Genomic DNA, 19,020 nt, shown 5'->3' with positions numbered 1-19,020 from the left:
CTTCAGGTTGATAACTGCGGTTTACTTTCAACACCTTAATTTCAAATTTTTCTGTTTTTAAAAACCTTTCTTTGCAATTCTGCCAAAGAAAATTGAAGCAGTAATGAAAATGAGGGGCTATTAACGATTTGTCTAATTTAGAATCTAAGTTCAGGTGTTTTTAAGAAGGGTAAGAGCTACATTCATGAGGAGAGTGAAGAAATAATTTTTAATGTTGAAAGTCTTTAAAGTATAAAATATTTACGCGAATGGGTCAGTTTTGTGGATTTAAAAAAAAATAAAACATGCTGGATTAATCTAGAGCATTAAATTCTGAGACTAAAAAACTTTCTAGGGAGTATTCCACGAAGTTAACATGGGAAGTCATCCATCCATGAACCAGAGGTTCCTGGACATTCAGTCAATAATTTGTTTTATTTAGGACAAATGAGTTACCTTCATCTGCCTTCAAATTATTGTTTTTGCAGCTGAGGGATTGGATGGTTAAGAAATAATCATTGATATAGCCTAGTTAGGATGGGTGTGCGACATGCTATCTTTTATTGTTTCATTTTCTTCACCTCTTTGAATTATCCTCACAGATCCCCATGCGTGATGTTATAATCTACCAACACAAAGAGTTAATGCTTAACTTGCAAATATGCATTTTATTATATCTTACAGGAAGACAAATTTTGTTTCATCATATTTGTAGTAATATTTCCAGGGCAAAATTACCCACTACTTATGCAAGGAAATGTCTCACACCCCGGCTATTGCTTATTATTTTCATCATTACATCAATCTGAGAGACAACTTCACTACTCCTCGAATGTCTCTGCTGACCATGCTAGTAAACATTGTGATACTTTTTGAATTGCAATTTCCTTCTATTTCCAACACTGCAAAACATCCTGCGAGTCTTTTAACAGGAAAGAGGTGGTAGAACAGTTGTTTAATTTGTTATATTAACAATACTGATGTTATTTATTTAAACAACCCCTCCAGAACAGGGACAGACTTGAGCAACTAAACCACACTTTTTCTATGATTCAATTGTCAGGAACATTTTGTCTGTCACTAACATACTGCCTTTTGTCTAAACTTAAGTCCAGGTCATTCTGCTAATAACGCTGTGATAGAAAAATCTTTTCCAGCTGCTGCTCTCTGCTGACATCAATTGAAAAGGCAGTCTTTGACTTAAGAATTTTAATTTAAATCCATTTATGAGTAATTCTGATGGGAACAGACAGTAATGGCCACAGGAATGTTTTGCACGAATACCAGTTTTTATATGCTGCCAAGAGTTGAGGCAGTTGGCAAAGAAAAGGAGAGTTAGGGCTTCGTTCCAACTGCTGCCTCATAGTATTAATACACATCTGTTGGGATTATAAATTTTAATTGCAATCCTTCACTGATGTAGCCATCTAAACTAGTTTTCCTTTTATCCTGGCTAAGAAAGAAGGTGTCCTCTATTATTCCATTCCCCATTAAGCTACATTATTTCACTATTACTACTTGTGTGTTCGTATGCTAATGTTATTTTATTAGCGTGCATTGTGTTCTATGAGCAGGGATGGATCAGGAATATATATAGATATGTTGGTGTCAGAGCAGTTTGTTTGGCCATCCGCAAGGAAGCCATTGATTGCCAGAGAAAAAAGGTGAGTTGACATGAATCATCACCTGTTAATGACTTCCTCTTGACTGATGTCAAATTCAGCCATATCCATATTGATTTAGTTAGACCACTTCCCAGCAGCCATAGTTTTTGCTGCTGACCTGTGTGGACCACTTAGGCCAATGGCCTGGAGCACTTCCACTTACAGGCATTACAGCTGAGAATATCACAAAGGTATTTTTTCAGGAATGGATTTTCTGTTTTGGCACTCACTCACCTCGGCGCACAACCTACCACCTAACAGTGAATGAATGGGTGAAGTGCCTTCACCTCCAAGTTAAGGCAGCAATCAAGTATCTTGGCAGACAAGGATGGACAGACCATCCTCATAGGTGCACTTCTAGGCTTATGAGCTACATTGAAGTAGGACATTAAGGCTACACCTTCCCAGATAGTATATGGGCTGACTCAATGACTCACAGCAGAGTTCCTTCCTCATCATTCCCATCCCAAGTCAGCCACTCCATACTATGTCACTACCCTTTGAAATAGCCTACTTAAGATCCAGCTCCTATCTAAATTGCCATGGCTCCAATAGCATTTTCATTTACAAGCATCTGGCTAGTGCTTCACAGGTGTCTGTTTGGAATCAGATTCAGAATTTTGTGGAATCCCCTATAGGTTCATGTTGAACAAGGTCATCACCAACACACATGCCCATTTGGAGGACCTTTCAAAATCCTACTTCTTGGATGGCTTAAAAAAGTTGCAGAAACAATGGGAAAAGTGTATCAAGATAAGGGAGATTATGTTGAAAAATAAAAAAATACACAAATCAATTTATTTCTTATTTTTTCCTAAGGCTTATTGAACAACCCACAATCAGTCAGTCTGGAAACAATAATTAAACTATTGAAGATTCAAGAGAGATAGAAAGATTGAACAGAGGAAATATATGATGAAGACACTAGCTTAGACATAGAAAGAGAATGTGACATAGATGAAGATAGGTTAGGTCCATGTGTACTTGATGGCAAGGGCATTAAGAGTAATTAAATAAAATCAGGTCATGGGAGTGGACAACATTCCCAATTAACTAATGAGGGTTCAGGGGAACATGGGAGTGGCAGTTTTTATGGACTAATTTGAAACATTTATGGGGGATGAATTTGGTTGGAATATTATGTCTAATCAGGGTTGGTTTCTATTTCAAAAAAGGGGGTAATATGTGAGAACTATGGAAAAATAAGTTCATGACACGCAAAAGTGTGAGTGACTATTTGGCAGGCATTGCATAAATGTTGCTACTATTAACTGCAAAAATAAAATGTCTAGCTTAATTACTAAGCAAGTCAATCTTACATTGTCATGAATGACTAATGGTAAAACTTATATATTCTCAATCCTCTCAAAGAAGCCAAGCATGTAAATGCCATTAATGAAATAACCATGATTATCATCACTTAATCTTATTTATTTACAACCAAATATATAAAGTATGATCGAATATTTTTGTATGAGAGCGTGTGTTTAATTCTCTCAACATGATTTAAAAAAAATCAAGATAGTTTTTTAGAGGCAATGAAATTGTTATGAAAGAAAAAAATTAACTTTTTAGATCAAAAATAAATAGAATATATTTACAGGTATGTTGATTCCAAGAGAGAGTGTTTAGTCCGGCTAACCAGCAAAAATTGTGCCAATAAACAAAGGGAAAGGTTGCAAAATGGCAATGAATTCTTATAGACCAATATCCCTGTTAAACCAGCTGGGGAAAATATTTGAAATAGTTTTTTATCAACGTCTTGTATCATATCTTGAGACATATAAGCTATTATCCACATCTCAACATGGATTTAGGAAAACAAGGTCCACTACAACAGCCACACATCACATGGTGAATCAAATACTTTCAGGATTGGATAATAGAACTGAAACTCTAGGATTATTTTTCATTTCAGTAAAGCTTTTGACTTCGTCAATCATCAGTTACTCCTATATAAACTGAAATGCTATGGTATAAGAGGCACGCCCTACAAATGGATTGAATCTTATCTAAGTGAACGGCATCAGTATGTTGAGCTCTCAAGAAATGGCTCCAAATTTGTTTCCCCTGGTAGAGAAGTAACACTGGGTGTTCCCCAGGGTTCTGTACTTGGTCCTATTTTATTTTTAATCTATATCAATGATCTCCCAGACAATCTTAAGCTCATTAAGGGGATAGACCCAATACTGTATGCTGATGATACAAATATCATTGTATCAGCCTCCTCAGTAGACAGCTTGACAGAAAGAGCAGCCGAAGTAGCTCAGATTTTCAATGCATGGTGTCTTCATAACTTTCTAAAACCCAATTTAAATAAGTCCAGCCTGATTTATTTTACTAATAAAAAGAAAGTTTCATCTGCAATCTCAGTAGATGTAGAAGGTGTGAGCATTCCCCAAAATTCCAGTACCCAATTCCTGGGAGTAATCCTGCAGAAAAACATGTCTTGGGAGGAACATATTTTCAAATTACGCAGCAAGTTAAGCTCCCTATGCTTCCTTATTAGAAATATTAGGTATTCTGTAAATTTAGAGGTCCTTCTATCCATTTACTATGGTGAATTTTATTCTCGTGTTACTTTCAGTATCCTCTTCTGGGGTTCCTCTCCCCATGCGGGCATAATCTTCAAAATCCAAAAGAGGATTATACGCATTATGAGCAATGCTCCTTGCGATGCACCATGTAAACCTCTCTTCAAAAGACTTGGTTTATTACCAGTACCTAGCATATATATATATTTAATGTCATCTTACATGCAAAGGGTAATATTTCCCATTACAAGTCCAACCACAATTACCATAGTCACTACACAAGGACCTGCAATGACCTGCACCAACCATTTGTCAGGACATACAATACTGCCCATGGGCCCAAAGCAATGGGCTTAAGGTTATTCAATAAACTTCCCCATGAAATCAAATATGAAACAAAAGTACCTGTTTTCAAGAAAAAGCTGTTTAACCTTTTAAAAAATAATATGTTCTATTCTGTAAATGAATACCTTGAATTGTCGCAATGCATCAATTCCGGCTTAAACAATTGATATGTAATTATACTAGTGTATTGGTATGTATATATATATATATTTATATATTGTATCTCTTCTATTGTGAAATTGTGAAAATTATATTTGACGTGTCCTATATTTGTGTATGTATGAATATGCAACAAATCTCCGGACAAATAAATGTATTATTATTATTATTATTATTATAACCTGCACAAAAATCCCTTTGCACATAATCACAACTGGTGTTCAAATCTATGATATAGAATATATAAGTAATGAATAACTTTAATTCAAGTTTTTCTAGGGAAGTGAAGAATAATTGTAATTGATGCTGCTGAAGGAAAAATAAATGAAATGCTTTCTATGCTTTCTAATGAGAAAAATGTGTCCAGAAAGAGTGTAATGAGATCGTATTATCAGCTGCACCTGGAGCAAGTCAGTCAAAGCAGGCTAGCATGTACATATAAAAGGTTTTACAAGTATTAAGGTGGCTTATAATGGAATGCCAGCTAATATACGCATGAATATGGTATTTGTGGATCAGGATTACTTCATATGTAAATTCAAACATTTGAAAATCCCAAAAAAATGACATTCCTCCACGAGTAAGCTATGTTTTATATATATTTTCATTCCCAAAACAATGAATTAGGTAATATAAACTTATGTCCACCAACAGCATATAACTCATTCCACAAATTTCCAGGGTGGCTATCTAATTGTCTCCAAATAGCAGCATTACTATCAGGGATTTCTTATGCTCATTAAATGTAACGATATTACAACTGCCCACCAAAATCGCTCTGCTTCTCAGGGTGGTTGATCATGTGCATTGAGGGTAGGCAAACTGCAGCTCTCCAAATGCCATCTCTGGCATCTGACAGAGCCCAATCCCTACCACACTGGCGCTCTCCAGGCTTCTTACTCAGGACAACCCAAGGAACAAGTGCATCAAAGGTAAGGAAGACCACAGCAGCTCGCTAATCATCTCATTTCCAATTCAAACCTCCGAATTTATTGCAGAAATCAGCCTTTGCATTTCAGCTGACAAAAATAATGATACATACTTGCAATTGGTCTGGTACAAAAAGACAATGACAAGCAATGAAATACACAAGTTGGATTTCTTCTTCCTGGTTGCATTGGGTGGGGGGGGGGGAAGCAAGGGGTCTACAACCCTTCCAGCACCCCTCACCACTTGGCGCCACCCTTCCTCTTTTTCTTCTGTTGCTGCTGCCCCTTGCGCTGCTGCTGCCTAGGGCCTACCACCTCCCCAGGGCTCCCATGGCGCACATTTGGAGACAACGCTGCAGCCGTGGGCTGCATTTTGGTGATGTCACTGGGGAGAGAGAGAAAAGTGACGACACCCTCAGAGACAGAGGCGCAACAACATGCTCACAATAAACCTTAAAAGGCCGAAGTTTCACTTTGTGGAAGTTTTGTACATCCATCAAATGAAAGAGAGAACGTACTTTTCCGCAGAATTTATTTGGTTTGGTCATTATTCACCATGATACAGCCTGAAACCATACCTGATGATGTCTTATCACGGTTGCACCAAACCAAATAAATTCTGTGGAAAAGTACATTCCCACTTTCATTTGATGAACATGCTCAAGAGACAACATGTGCATCACCAAGTCCATGTGCATCACCCAAGATCTTCTCAAGCCCATCTGAGTCACCCTGACTACTGAGAGCAAGAAAATATGGCACAGAGGAGAATAAATTCACAAAAGGTACTCAGCTAAGCCATGGGAATCAAATTTATGGGGAGAACATTACATGGTGTCAAGGGCCAACTTCACCACTCACAGTACAGACCAATAGCCGTCCAAAATACATTTGCTAAAATATTCGAAAAAGCCATGTATATGCAAATAGCATCTTATCTCAAAAAACACTTCCTACTTTCAAATTCTCAGCATGGATTTAGATCTGAAAGGTCTACCACAACTGCCATATGTCAGGCAATTGACAGCATACTTAATTCATTAGATGCTAAACGCAAAACTCTTGGAATGTTTTTTGACTTGTCAAAGGCTTTTGATAATGTAAACCACAATAGACTACTAATTAAACTCAATAGAATAGGAATTAGAGGAATTCCTCTAAACTGGATGAAGTCCTATATTCATAATCACACTCAGAAAGTAGTGTTATCAGTTGATAGGTCAAAATATTCATCCGAAGCATACCAAGTTAACAAAGGTGTTCCACGAGGCTCAACCCTTGGGCCACTCCTCTTTCTGATTTACATCAATGACCTACCTAACTGCTTACCAAATAATGATGGAATAATACCAGTGTTGTACGCTGACGACACTAATGTAATAACATCAACACAAACATATCCCAGCCTTGTGGATAAATCTAAGTCTGTCACACTTGCAATAAACAAGTGGTGTACAGACAACCTTCTAGACTTAAATGTAAATAAAAGTAAAATAGTAAACTTTACACGCAATAAGAACATATCAGATGATCTGCTGGTAAAAATCAATGACCTATCAATTGAGCATGTGACAGAATGCAAATTTCTAGGTATTTCTCTATGTGCAAATATTTCTTGGGATACTCATGTAAAAGCCCTCCAACACAAGCTCAGTTCAACTTGCTACTTATTAAGACACCTGTATGAAACTACAAGTAAAACTGTACTACTCAATCTGTACTATGGGGAAATTTACTCAAATATAACCTACAGTATAATATTATGGGGATCAGCTGCTATTTCTCAAACCATCTTTAAAATGCAAAAGAAAGCTATTAGAATCATCGCCAGGAAACCTCACAATGCTCCATCAAGGCCTATTTTCCGTGAATTAAATTTGCTACCACTCCCATGCATCTACATTATGTTTTTAATTCTATATATAAAAAATAACATCGGCAACTATTCTCTTAACTCTGCCTATCATCATCATTACACCAGAGGCAGGAATGACTTCCATTATGGGAATATAAGAACTAAAGCATTGAAATTAGGACCCAATGAAATGGGCATCAGATTATTTAACAAACTACCCAAAAGTATCAAGGATACACAGGGAACTGCTGCATTCAGGCATAAATTAAAAAGATATCTACAGCGCAATATGTTTTACTCGGTTGATGAATATCTCAACAATATTCCCGACCAGTAAGTTCATACTTTTAGTTTCTAGCAATGGTAATGGTCTGATTCATGTTTGTGATCAATGATTTTTCTGAATTTGATATTGTATGTGCATGTTACAGCCGATGTTCATGGGTTTGTACCAAACACTTATGTAACTATGATCATCTATTCTTTTATGTATCTTAACTGAGCCTGTGTCTTCGCTCCTCATTGATGTGCCTTATATCATGTACATACTTCACCCACCTGGTATTTTTGTATTGTGATCTCTGGGCAAATAAAAAGTAATAATAATAATAATAGTAATAGTCTTCTTCAATTCAAACTGTCTGGACTGCAAACTTGATTGCGAGGAAGACCAGAAATCCCTCCAGCCGCACCTCCTCCCTCTAAGCTGAGGGAGGGAGAGCAGCGAGTGGAGGGCATTGACCCTATCCCAAATGGAGAAAGGCAAGTAAGGGCACAGGGGGCTGGGGGGCAGGGGGCTGGTGGGGGCTAAGTCCACCAGACTGACTTCAACGTTGAGCCATTTACCCAAAACACTGCCCTGTCACACTTTCATGCTGGTCTAGGGATATTTTTCTTCAGCACCAGTCTGTAAAATATCAATAGGGATTAAGAACGCTGGATCAGGGAAGTATGGAGAACGCAAGTCCTCTCCTAATATTCTTAAGCTTCTTCTCCCTTATAATGTCTCATAACCAAAAAAATGGGAAAACCTAAAAAAAAATTCTGCTATTTTAGCATGTTTCAATCCCTCTAAAATTTGCTGCTAGATATGACAAGTTAATGTGCATCCAGTAATAAAGTTGGTCAGAAGGTCATAGTGTCACAACACCATCATAGTTTGCCTGGCAATGAAAGGCCAGTCTGGAAGTTTTTCTCTCCCTCTCTTTGGAATTCCAGTATAAATGGATTTCACTTGACACTAATGCCATTCTCAAACTAATAAAACGATAAATTCAAAGAAACTGTGGGAGATGCCATGACTAACTTTTAACAGAGTCATCCACTAATGTAAATTGCAATGCAACAATTTCAAAGTGCAAAAATCACTCAGGCAAGGTGAATCCTTGTCAAAGCGAATCACAGTCAAGGCAAATACCAGTTAAGAAGAATGATTTATGAACTTCAAAATTGTTGCATATTAAAATGCTTTCCCTTTGATGAGCACTGCAAATCTGTATAAAAATAGCAGATGTGTAGTTTTGAGATGTTAATAATTTTCCTTATCTATTTCAGGGTTTTTCCATAGTCTAACAGAGGTTACTTTCTTGACACTCCTCGCATCATTGCTTTCTTCCAAAATTTATGGCCGTTACAACAGAACTTCCAATACAAGATAATTTAAGCCTGCACATCTAAGGGAATAAAAAAAAGATACTTCAGCCCCATTTGAAAATAGATCTCCTCATTGTTTACTACGTGGATCATTCAATTACTCCTAAGAAAAACCAAGAGACGGCACTTGTAGTAAGAGAAAAGGTATTGGGACCGCAACAAAGTGTATGTTGACATGCAAGAATCAGAACATGCCCCTGGTGAAAGGTAATTCTAGCCCCGGATTTTTTTGGTGGGTTTTAGTAAGACCCCGGTTTGGAACTGGGGACCTTTTTATAAAAGGCTTTAGTGTTCATCTTATAAAAATATTCACAGTTTTTAAACTCTACTGTGGCTTATACTGGTATGCAACCATAATCTTCTGCTTTCGAAATGCATTCCTAAAATTATTGTATTGGTGATCCTCCCTCCTACATCATTTTCAATGCAGCTACTAGGTATCAAATGCTAAATCATTATCAGAAGGGGAGAGAGAGCATGGCTGCATTAATTTATCTGTAAATTACTCAAACTTAACTTATGTAGATTACTGTGCAAAAGTAATGATAAGATAATTTGTTCTAGCATGACTACGTTCATGAAACCTAACCCCTTCCCTTCCCATATACTTAGTGCTTTTTACCAACAACAGTTTTTTTCAACTGCAAGGTTTTTCAGGAACATAATCTGGATGGGGGATACCTGCAGTCCTCATGTATTTCTGCCTTTTCCTCTTTTGGGATGAGAAACTAAACCAACCCGATTCATCATCATAAATGCTACTCATGAGCCCATGAAAACCCTTTAACTCTTGCCTCAACCCTTGGGGATAGGGATACTATTTCTTAAAATAATTTTACTAAAGCCAACAATGCATATTATGGGTATATTTGAGGATATGACAGATTCTAACCAGCTTCTCAATATTTCAATAAATGAATCAATTGCATTTGATTTTATGCGTACCATTATTGACCATTGAAAATCTGTCCAACTTATCTTGTATCATTTGTTAACTGGTTTTTATCATCAATCAGCAGATTACCTCATGATTTTGTGAATATAGGCATTATTTTTCTAAATATGAAAGATCAACCCGATTCCTCTTCTATGATAGAAGATGTATATCATATCCTAAAACAGTTCTGATTTTAAACAAACAACTCTTTGCTCGGGGACTGGTGCGACCTAAACAATTCAGAATCAGATCTGGCCAAAAAGAATTTTAAATCCTGTCCAAACGGTTCCGCTTTCTTCTTCATGAGGGCAAACTTCACATAATGCATCTCCCACTCCTCACAGGCAGCTAGCCCAGTCACTCAACTACCCTGCACTAAGAGGAGCTTAGAACAATAATAGCAATGTAAGCCATTCCAACTGCCTTTGGAAATACTGCTGGGGAAAGTAGTTCTCATTATTTTTGGTGATAAACATATCAAATTGCATACTGCTACGAAAAGAAAGTATTTTAAAATGTAACAATTCAAGTGAAGTATTATTAAATATGCAAACCTTTAGTAGGGGTCACAATGATTTTCTTACCCACAACCTCCATGCTTATAAAATTTGTTGTCTCAGGCGTAACTTTGTGGAATTTGCATAACATATTGAAATGTAATGAAATAATTGACTTTGTAATTCCACACACTTTGTGTGAAAAGTGTGTGGAATTACAAAGTCAATTATTTCATTACATTTCAATACTCCATGCTTATATTAGTGCCAGGCCAAGTCCTCGATCCCTAGCCTGGCTGACATGGGGCTAAGCGAAGTGCCCCTGTTTCCAAACTAGGGACTGGCAACAAATGAATCATTTATTGGGCTTGGTATAGTCCCGAGGCCATAGCTTTACCTTAGGGAAAGTGCCACAGTTCCAATTTCAAACTAGCCATGACACTTGAACACCAGATGTAGGATGGGGGAAGGCACATACACTTACACACAACACACACTTACTATAAGTCACTGGCTCCAGATGCAGCTGCCCCTTGCGTGCCCTTGACAACATCCTTGGTCCTTCGGTCTTTCTTCTTGCGGAATCCCGAGCGCTCGTGACGAGGCAGCCACCGCTCGGGATCTGGAGTGGCCTCAGGGTCATAGTGCTTGGGGAGCTTGCCCTTCCTCCGCCGGGGCCTCTTTGGCTGCACCTTCAACAGCAGCTCTTCTCCAGGCGTCCTGCAACATCAACATATTGCACAAGAGTCAACAATGTGCAGACACATCACAACCCTCAAAATACCGACACTGTCGGACGAAATTATTTGTTGTGATTTTTCTAAAAGTTGAATCCTTAAATTTCAGGAAAATCTTAACAAAATTCATCAACCATAAGCCCCCTTTGCTTAAGATGGTTGCTGCAAATACGAGGGACCTTCAACAATTCCTTAGAAAGACCAAGAGATGATGATTGCAGTATCGGGAAATGTTTGCTTTTAGTAACCTTCATCTCTCACCACACTGCTTTTAAAGTTTCAGCTATATCCACATGGTTTCATTTTCATAGTCAATTGAAGCAAAAAAACTTTTGCTTATTCAGAGTGGAAAAAATGAGTTTCATCTGGTGACTTAACATTTCTTTTTAAAGGGTTTAACACCGAAAGAGATCAAAGTCGAGTCCGATGAAGTTCATGGCCCATCTGCTCCTGAGTTTGTGACAATTTAACAATAAGGTAGATGAGTTTCAAAATGGCTGTGAATTCACAAAGGATGAACATTGTTCAGGAATCACGTGGAACTAACTTCCTCCAAAAAGATTCACAAAATCCATGATATTGTTTTGGGTGATCGACAAATCAATTCATGAAACAAGTGAGGCCACAGACATACAAGTAACACAAGGTACAGTGTTTTCAATTTTTCATGAAAAATTGGGTGTGAAAAAAATCTTGGCAAGATCTATGCAACATTTCCTTGCTGGAGAATACACATAATCATGTGGTGGGGAGGATGTAAATGCAACTGCTGCACCAATTAAAAAAATTCTTTTTTTGTAAAGATTAGCAACATATGTGAGGTGAAAGGTGTCTCCTGGTGTTCTTAACCTTTTGGCAAAACATCTCTAACCTGAGTTATCAAAACAAAAGGATCCATATTCCCAGGGGCCTATTTCAGCAAACGTCTTGCTCATCCAGAATTTTGGAAAGGCACAAAACACTGGGAAGTAATGACATTTCAAGATCCTGCTCACCCATTACTAAAATCTATGCTGGCTTGGATACAATGACATATTTTATTTCTCAAAAATAAATTATTTCATATGATTTACAAGGTATACACTCTTTACAGAACTTATCTTACGATTACAACAAAACTTACGAGGGTTTATTTCCAGGAGATGGAATGTCTTTAATACCACTTGCAGCTGTCTTCTTGATGACCTTGGTGCCCATTGTCCAGTTTGATGTTTCTAAGGCATCCACATCTATAGCCGAATCACCCTTCACGGACGGGAGCTTTTTGCTCAAGGCTTGGGCTTTCTTTGGATCAAACTGTAATTCAAATTTATTCATTCAAGTGCTGCACATAGTGACCAACCAATTGCTTCAGTCATAGCATTTAGCAACCACACTAACATCTCCACCCTTGGAGAATATGACAGTGGCACACTGAGCTAGATAAACTAGTGGTTGTCACGTAGTGCTGCACAAAAAGGAAGGAAAAGCATAGAGCAGGTGAGTGATATAATATTACTAGTAGATGCAGAATTTGAACCTACAAATTTGGTCATTATTCAGGTCTACATGCCAAAAAGTGATCACAGGGTGGAAGATGCTGGCAGAGTATATAATCAGTTAAGAGGATATAACGGTGGGTGTTCCTGGATGGAAATTTTGGTATTATTAGGGGATTGGGATGCAGTTCTGGGCAATTGGAGAGATTAGATTGAGACAGGGCACTACAGCTTAGGAACAATGAATGACTGCAAGGAGTATGCAATTGAATTCTGATCATGACAAACACCTGGCACCAAAATAAGGTGTAGGTTGGTACACATAGAAAATACCCAGGTATTCAGAAGGATATGAGTAAAACTATATTATGCTTAAACAGATAGAGGGATGGTGTAATTAATTCACACAAAACATTGATAGAATAAAGAGTTGATGATAAAATAAGACGAGAAAGCTAATAGGGCAAAAGCAGCACAGTGGTAGGTGCACAACAAGGACATGGAGACTTTAGAAAGCAAAGGAGAAATGGGTGCACTCCACAGAAAGGTAAAAGAAGAATCAGGAAGTAGGAATGGGAAATATATTCACTCTATTTAAGGTAACACGGAAATATAATTTATAGACCAAGAAAATATTGAGAGATGGCTTGATGGAAGATGTAAAGGGCAGTAAGGGAATTAAAGGCAGCCATATGTAAGGACTACAGAACAATAAGTTTGATTTCGCACACATCAGAAATGGTTCTCAGGATCCTCCCTATGGTCACCTGTTGGCAAGAAGACTTGAATAATTGCCAAATTCATCCATTAAGCTTCTCACTGTAATGCTCACCCGCCCTATATATATATTATGCTTCTTCCTTCCATTTTGTTCAATAATACTGCTGCAACCACAAGTTTATCTAGCTCAGTATGCCACTTTCATATGCTCCATGGGCTGAGATGCTTGTACTGCCACCTCTAGCTGGCTCTCTTCCCCTCCACTGACAACCAATGAATGACATTTTTCTATGGACTTTTATTAATTTTATCTTGATCATTGAGTTACAAATATATATTTTCACCATAGATAATAATACTATGTCTTTTCATTGCTATACATGACCATTAGCTTTAATAGATATTTTAAAATTTACTTTAAACTCCCACTGTAAAAATTAATGGATATTTAACCGAAAAAGTTCGTACAGGCAACTTAAAAGGCATAAGGTGAAAATGCTTCACCACAATCCCACTAAAACTTACGAGCAATTAGCTGCGTTTCCCCATATGTTGTATAACATAAGACTATAAAACTATGTGAATGCAGATATTGTACACAAATTGTAACATTTATGGATATTCAAACTGGGAATTTATTTCTTTACTTTACTTCATAAGGATTGTGAGTGTGATATAAATTAGGGTCATGCATATGCAAGCAAAAACAGACAACACACACAAAATACTGATATTACACCTGCATGGCTGGCTCACTAACCTTTGAGAATGCTATCACCAGCTGTGCCATGGTCTTTGTGTCCTTGGGATCTATTCGCAGCAGTTCTTCTAAGCTGCGTGCGGCCACTGCTGCATCCCCACTGCGCAAGTGGAAATCTGCAGCATGGCGCCAGAGCAACCTCAGGTCAGCCCCTCCCGCCTGTCCTCAACCCAAGAGATGCTGAGTATCAAATTGAGTGATAATTAGCAAATGGGGTCTGCATAATCAGAGACCCCATTCGAACTCTCAATAACCAATTTTAAAAATTACCCCAGCTAAATACAAACCAGTCCATAGGACTAAACCACACAAGGCCTACAAGTTCCTTCACTTGGGCATCCACCAGTGAATGTGGTGAAAGTGAATATTATAATGGATCATTTAAGAAAGGACACACAGCAAGCAGAATCATACTCACTATGTCACAGGTAGAAATGCTTACTTACAGGAAACTAATGGTTTAACAGTAACAGAAGGCTAGATCCAGTTTTGCCTAATAAATCATCAATAATCACTCGTTCTGATAACGCCCCACTTGTGCCAGCTGACTTCCGTCATCCTCCTCTCAACTTGATCATCCATTATGATTTGTGTTCATTCCCTTTAACATGACATTGTACTTAGCGAGCATTAAATCATGATCTGGACTTAATTTGCTCCCAGAAAACTGCAAATTAATGATACTATTCCAAAATCTGTGCCTGACATTACTACCATATATGTATATCCATTATATGGGAAGTTAGTAACCTTCTATTCTGAGGTGTATAAATTGGAAAAAAATAATGGAAAAATCACTAAGATTACCTTAAACACAAATCCTGAAAAGGTGCAAAGAACAAGACCCATGAATTTTGCTCTTCTAAATAACCCTATTTAAGAACATAACTCCCATTTTATCACTAATATTGAGTAGAAAAACAGTATCTCAACATGCTATTAAGTTAAGAAAACTGGTTGAAATTAGTCCAATAAATAACAACAAATCTAAGTATCGATTCATATGCTAAAAACAACTATATTTTGATTCATACACTAACAAATAAACAATGTATTAATTGTGGACTCAATGCATCACAATGCATAAAATACCTTTTTATGATTATATCAATGTACAAATTTTTTAACTTCAGGTGCAGTCATCCATTTTAATTTCCATCCAAATGATAATACTTAATGCTGCTTAAATTTCAGTCATCAATAAATAAAAATGGTAGGGATAATTGATTTTGTGGAAAGACATCCACTTCTTAATTACCATACTTGACTGTATATAAGGTGTGTTCCTTACTTCATTTCAGTGAGGCGGCACAAACAGGTATAAATGCCCACACAAAATGGGTAATTTTTTTAAAACAAATAATTCCACCTAGTAAGAAGAGCACATATTTGTTATGAACAGTTGCTATTACATACAATCAAATTCATTTAATATCTGGCTGGTACCTCTTTTGACATCGCAGAAGCAAACAACACTATTTTCACATCATGCAACAGTGATTAGCTTAAGAATAACATAATATAAGTAAATATAATGATCCAAATATAATGGAGTCAAAATGGGTAGTATTGACCATATGTTGTAAAAATAACATTTTGTTTTTAACACCATACCCATGGAGTTCAAACCTTCATGTATAAGAGGTGGGTGATTTTTTAACCATATTTTGGAAAAAAAGTGTCTTATATACCGTCAAATATGGCTTATAATATTAAACTGATATGATTCTCTTACACCAGCATTAATAATTTAAATGCAGTGCTTACTAATTTTCCAGAGCACCTCATTATTTCTATCAATGCTAGTACGAATGTCGGTCATGTATTGTTATTGCATGGAAAAATAAACAAAGAGGACTGCTTTAATAGCAAAAATACATTTTGATAATTCCCTTTTTCAATCTCCATCATAATGCATTCTTTTTTCACATAATCAATGCTTACTCTTTTATTTATGCTACATTATTTCTGGGGACTTACTTCATTTTACTAATGCACTCCACACTGTTCTTATGTACTTCTTGCATACTTCTTTTCCCTCCATTATTTAAATGCATCATAAACATGCTCTTCTACTCCTTGAACTCTTCATATTCTTGGTGCTCTCTTCAACCGTATTGACCAAAAGTTTTCAGTCTACACTTTCCCTTCTCAAACCATTCACTCTTCTACCCAAATTATTAGTAGCTTATAAATAACTTGCCAAGGGGATCAGGGAATTATCAGGTTTTCCAAAACCAAACCATTATTAAAAAATGCCATACCTTGTTTTTACGGTACCACTCCACAGCTTGCTTCAACACCTCTGAAGCACCTTTCCTGTCCCCAGATGCCAAGCTGAGTGCCACCAGAGCACTCACCACACCTGGCTTGAAAGTAGTCTCGCCTAAACTGAGCAAAATTTTGCATGCTTCCGATAGTTTTCCCTGCAGGAGCAAAAGAGCAAGAGAGAGGAGAGGGCTAGTGAAACTGACATGACACTTTGATAAGATAAATATATCAGACAGGTGACCACTATTCATGAAAACAAATCCACTTCACCATGTATCTTTTAGAGTTCTCCACAGATATTGATATATAAGTCTCCATAATTATAATTACCAATAATAATAATAATAATAATAATAATAATACATTTATTTGTCCGGAGATTTGTTGCATATTCATACATACACAAATATAGGACACGTCAAATATAATTTTCACAATTTCACAATAGAAGAGATACAATATATAAATATATATATATATATATATACATACCAATACACTAGTATAATTACATATCAATTGTTTAAGCCGGAATTGATGCATTGCGACAATTCAAGGTATTCATTTACAGAATAGAACATATTATTTTTTAAAAGGTTAAACAGCTTTTTCTTGAAAACAGGTACTTTTGTTTCATATTTGATTTCATGGGGAAGTTTATTGAATAACCTTAAGCCCATTGCTTTGGGCCCATGGGCAGTATTGTATGTCCTGACAAATGGTTGGTGCAGGTCATTGCAGGTCCTTGTGTAGTGACTATGGTAATTGTGGTTGGACTTGTAATGGGAAATATTACCCTTTGCATGTAAGATGACATTAAATATATATATATGCTAGGTACTGGTAATAAACCAAGTCTTTTGAAGAGAGGTTTACATGGTGCATCGCAAGGAGCATTGCTCATAATGCGTATAATCCTCTTTTGGATTTTGAAGATTATGCCCGCATGGGGAGAGGAACCCCAGAAGAGGATACTGAAAGTAACACGAGAATAAAATTCACCATAGTAAATGGATAGAAGGACCTCTAAATTTACAGAATACCTAATATTTCTAATAAGGAAGCATAGGGAGCTTAACTTGCTGCGTAATTTGAAAATATGTTCCTCCCAAGACATGTTTTTCTGCAGGATTACTCCCAGGAATTGGGTACTGGAATTTTGGGGAATGCTCACACCTTCTACATCTACTGAGATTGCAGATGAAACTTTCTTTTTATTAGTAAAATAAATCAGGCTGGACTTATTTAAATTGGGTTTTAGAAAGTTATGAAGACACCATGCATTGAAAATCTGAGCTACTTCGGCTGCTCTTTCTGTCAAGCTGTCTACTGAGGAGGCTGATACAATGATATTTGTATCATCAGCATACAGTATTGGGTCTATCCCCTTAATGAGCTTAAGATTGTCTGGGAGATCATTGATATAGATTAAAAATAAAATAGGACCAAGTACAGAACCCTGGGGAACACCCAGTGTTACTTCTCTACCAGGGGAAACAAATTTGGAGCCATTTCTTGAGAGCTCAACATACTGATGCCGTTCACTTAGATAAGATTCAATCCATTTGTAGGGCGTGCCTCTTATACCATAGCATTTCAGTTTATATAGGAGTAACTGATGATTGACGAAGTCAAAAGCTTTACTGAAATCGAAAAATAATCCTAAAGTTTCAGTTCTATTATCCAATCCTGAAAGTATTTGATTCACCATGTGATATGTGGCTGTTGTAGTGGACCTTGTTTTCCTAAATCCATGTTGAGATGTGGATAATAGCTTATATGTCTCAAGATATGATACAAGACGTTGATAAAAAACTATTTCAAATATTTTCCCCAGTTGGTTTAACAGGGATATTGGTCTATAAGAATTCATTGCCATTTTGCAACCTTTCCCTTTGTATATTGGCACAATTTTTGCTGATTTAAGAGGGCTCGGGAAAATTCCAGTTTTTAGGGATTCATTAATTAAGAACAGCAGCTGATCCTTAATAGCATTAAACGACCTTTTTATGACTATCCCTGGGGTGTCATCTAATCCAGGACTAAATTTGTTAGGTAATTTATTGATTACGTTGGTCAGTTCCATGGCTGAACATGGGAATATATATAATGAATTGCAAGAGTTAGGAATATGAGAATAATTTGCTGAATTGACTGAAACTGTGGGATTTTGATGGGATAGGTAGAAATCATTCAGGATGGAGGCCATTTTAGAGTAATCTGATATAGCATTACCAGCGGAGTCCTGCAGTTGAAGATCTTGTACATGATGTCGACCCTTTGATTCGTTAATAATTTTCCAAATCTCTCTAGATTTATTGTCTGCATTGGTAAGTCTAAGGTTGTTGAAAGATTTTTTGGCATGCTGTAAGGTTTGGCGATAACTTTTCTTGAGTACTAATGACTAACAATGATAGGAATATATGCTATTTCAATCCACTGAATTCCCCTCCATAAATTAGCACTTTTTCAGAGTTTGGATAAGTCATTTTAATCAGATTC

General features: G+C 36.9%; 1 protein-coding gene across 1 annotated transcript in view; it reads right to left on the bottom strand.

The window, feature by feature from the left end:
* Positions 1 to 5,648: 5,648 nt before the first annotated feature.
* The window catches only part of Srp72 (signal recognition particle 72), a 60,668-nt gene continuing 47,296 nt past the window's right edge, over positions 5,649 to 19,020 (bottom strand). Inside the window, exons 16-20 of the mRNA XM_071591704.1 lie at positions 16,512 to 16,673; positions 14,248 to 14,406; positions 12,413 to 12,585; positions 11,054 to 11,272; positions 5,649 to 5,995 (exon numbers count right to left, since the gene is read on the bottom strand). Of these exons, the coding sequence (XP_071447805.1) occupies positions 5,848 to 5,995; positions 11,054 to 11,272; positions 12,413 to 12,585; positions 14,248 to 14,406; positions 16,512 to 16,673 (861 nt within the window). The 3' untranslated portion in view covers positions 5,649 to 5,847. The remainder of the gene's footprint in view (positions 5,996 to 11,053; positions 11,273 to 12,412; positions 12,586 to 14,247; positions 14,407 to 16,511; positions 16,674 to 19,020) is intronic.

This window comes from Hetaerina americana, unplaced genomic scaffold (genome assembly GCF_022747635.1).
Source record: "Hetaerina americana unplaced genomic scaffold, ioHetAmer1.1.p SCAF_5, whole genome shotgun sequence".
Taxonomy (NCBI): domain Eukaryota; kingdom Metazoa; phylum Arthropoda; class Insecta; order Odonata; family Calopterygidae; genus Hetaerina; species Hetaerina americana.
The sequence above is the reverse complement of the archived record's forward strand: the minus strand, read 5'-3'. Positions and strand labels throughout refer to the sequence as shown.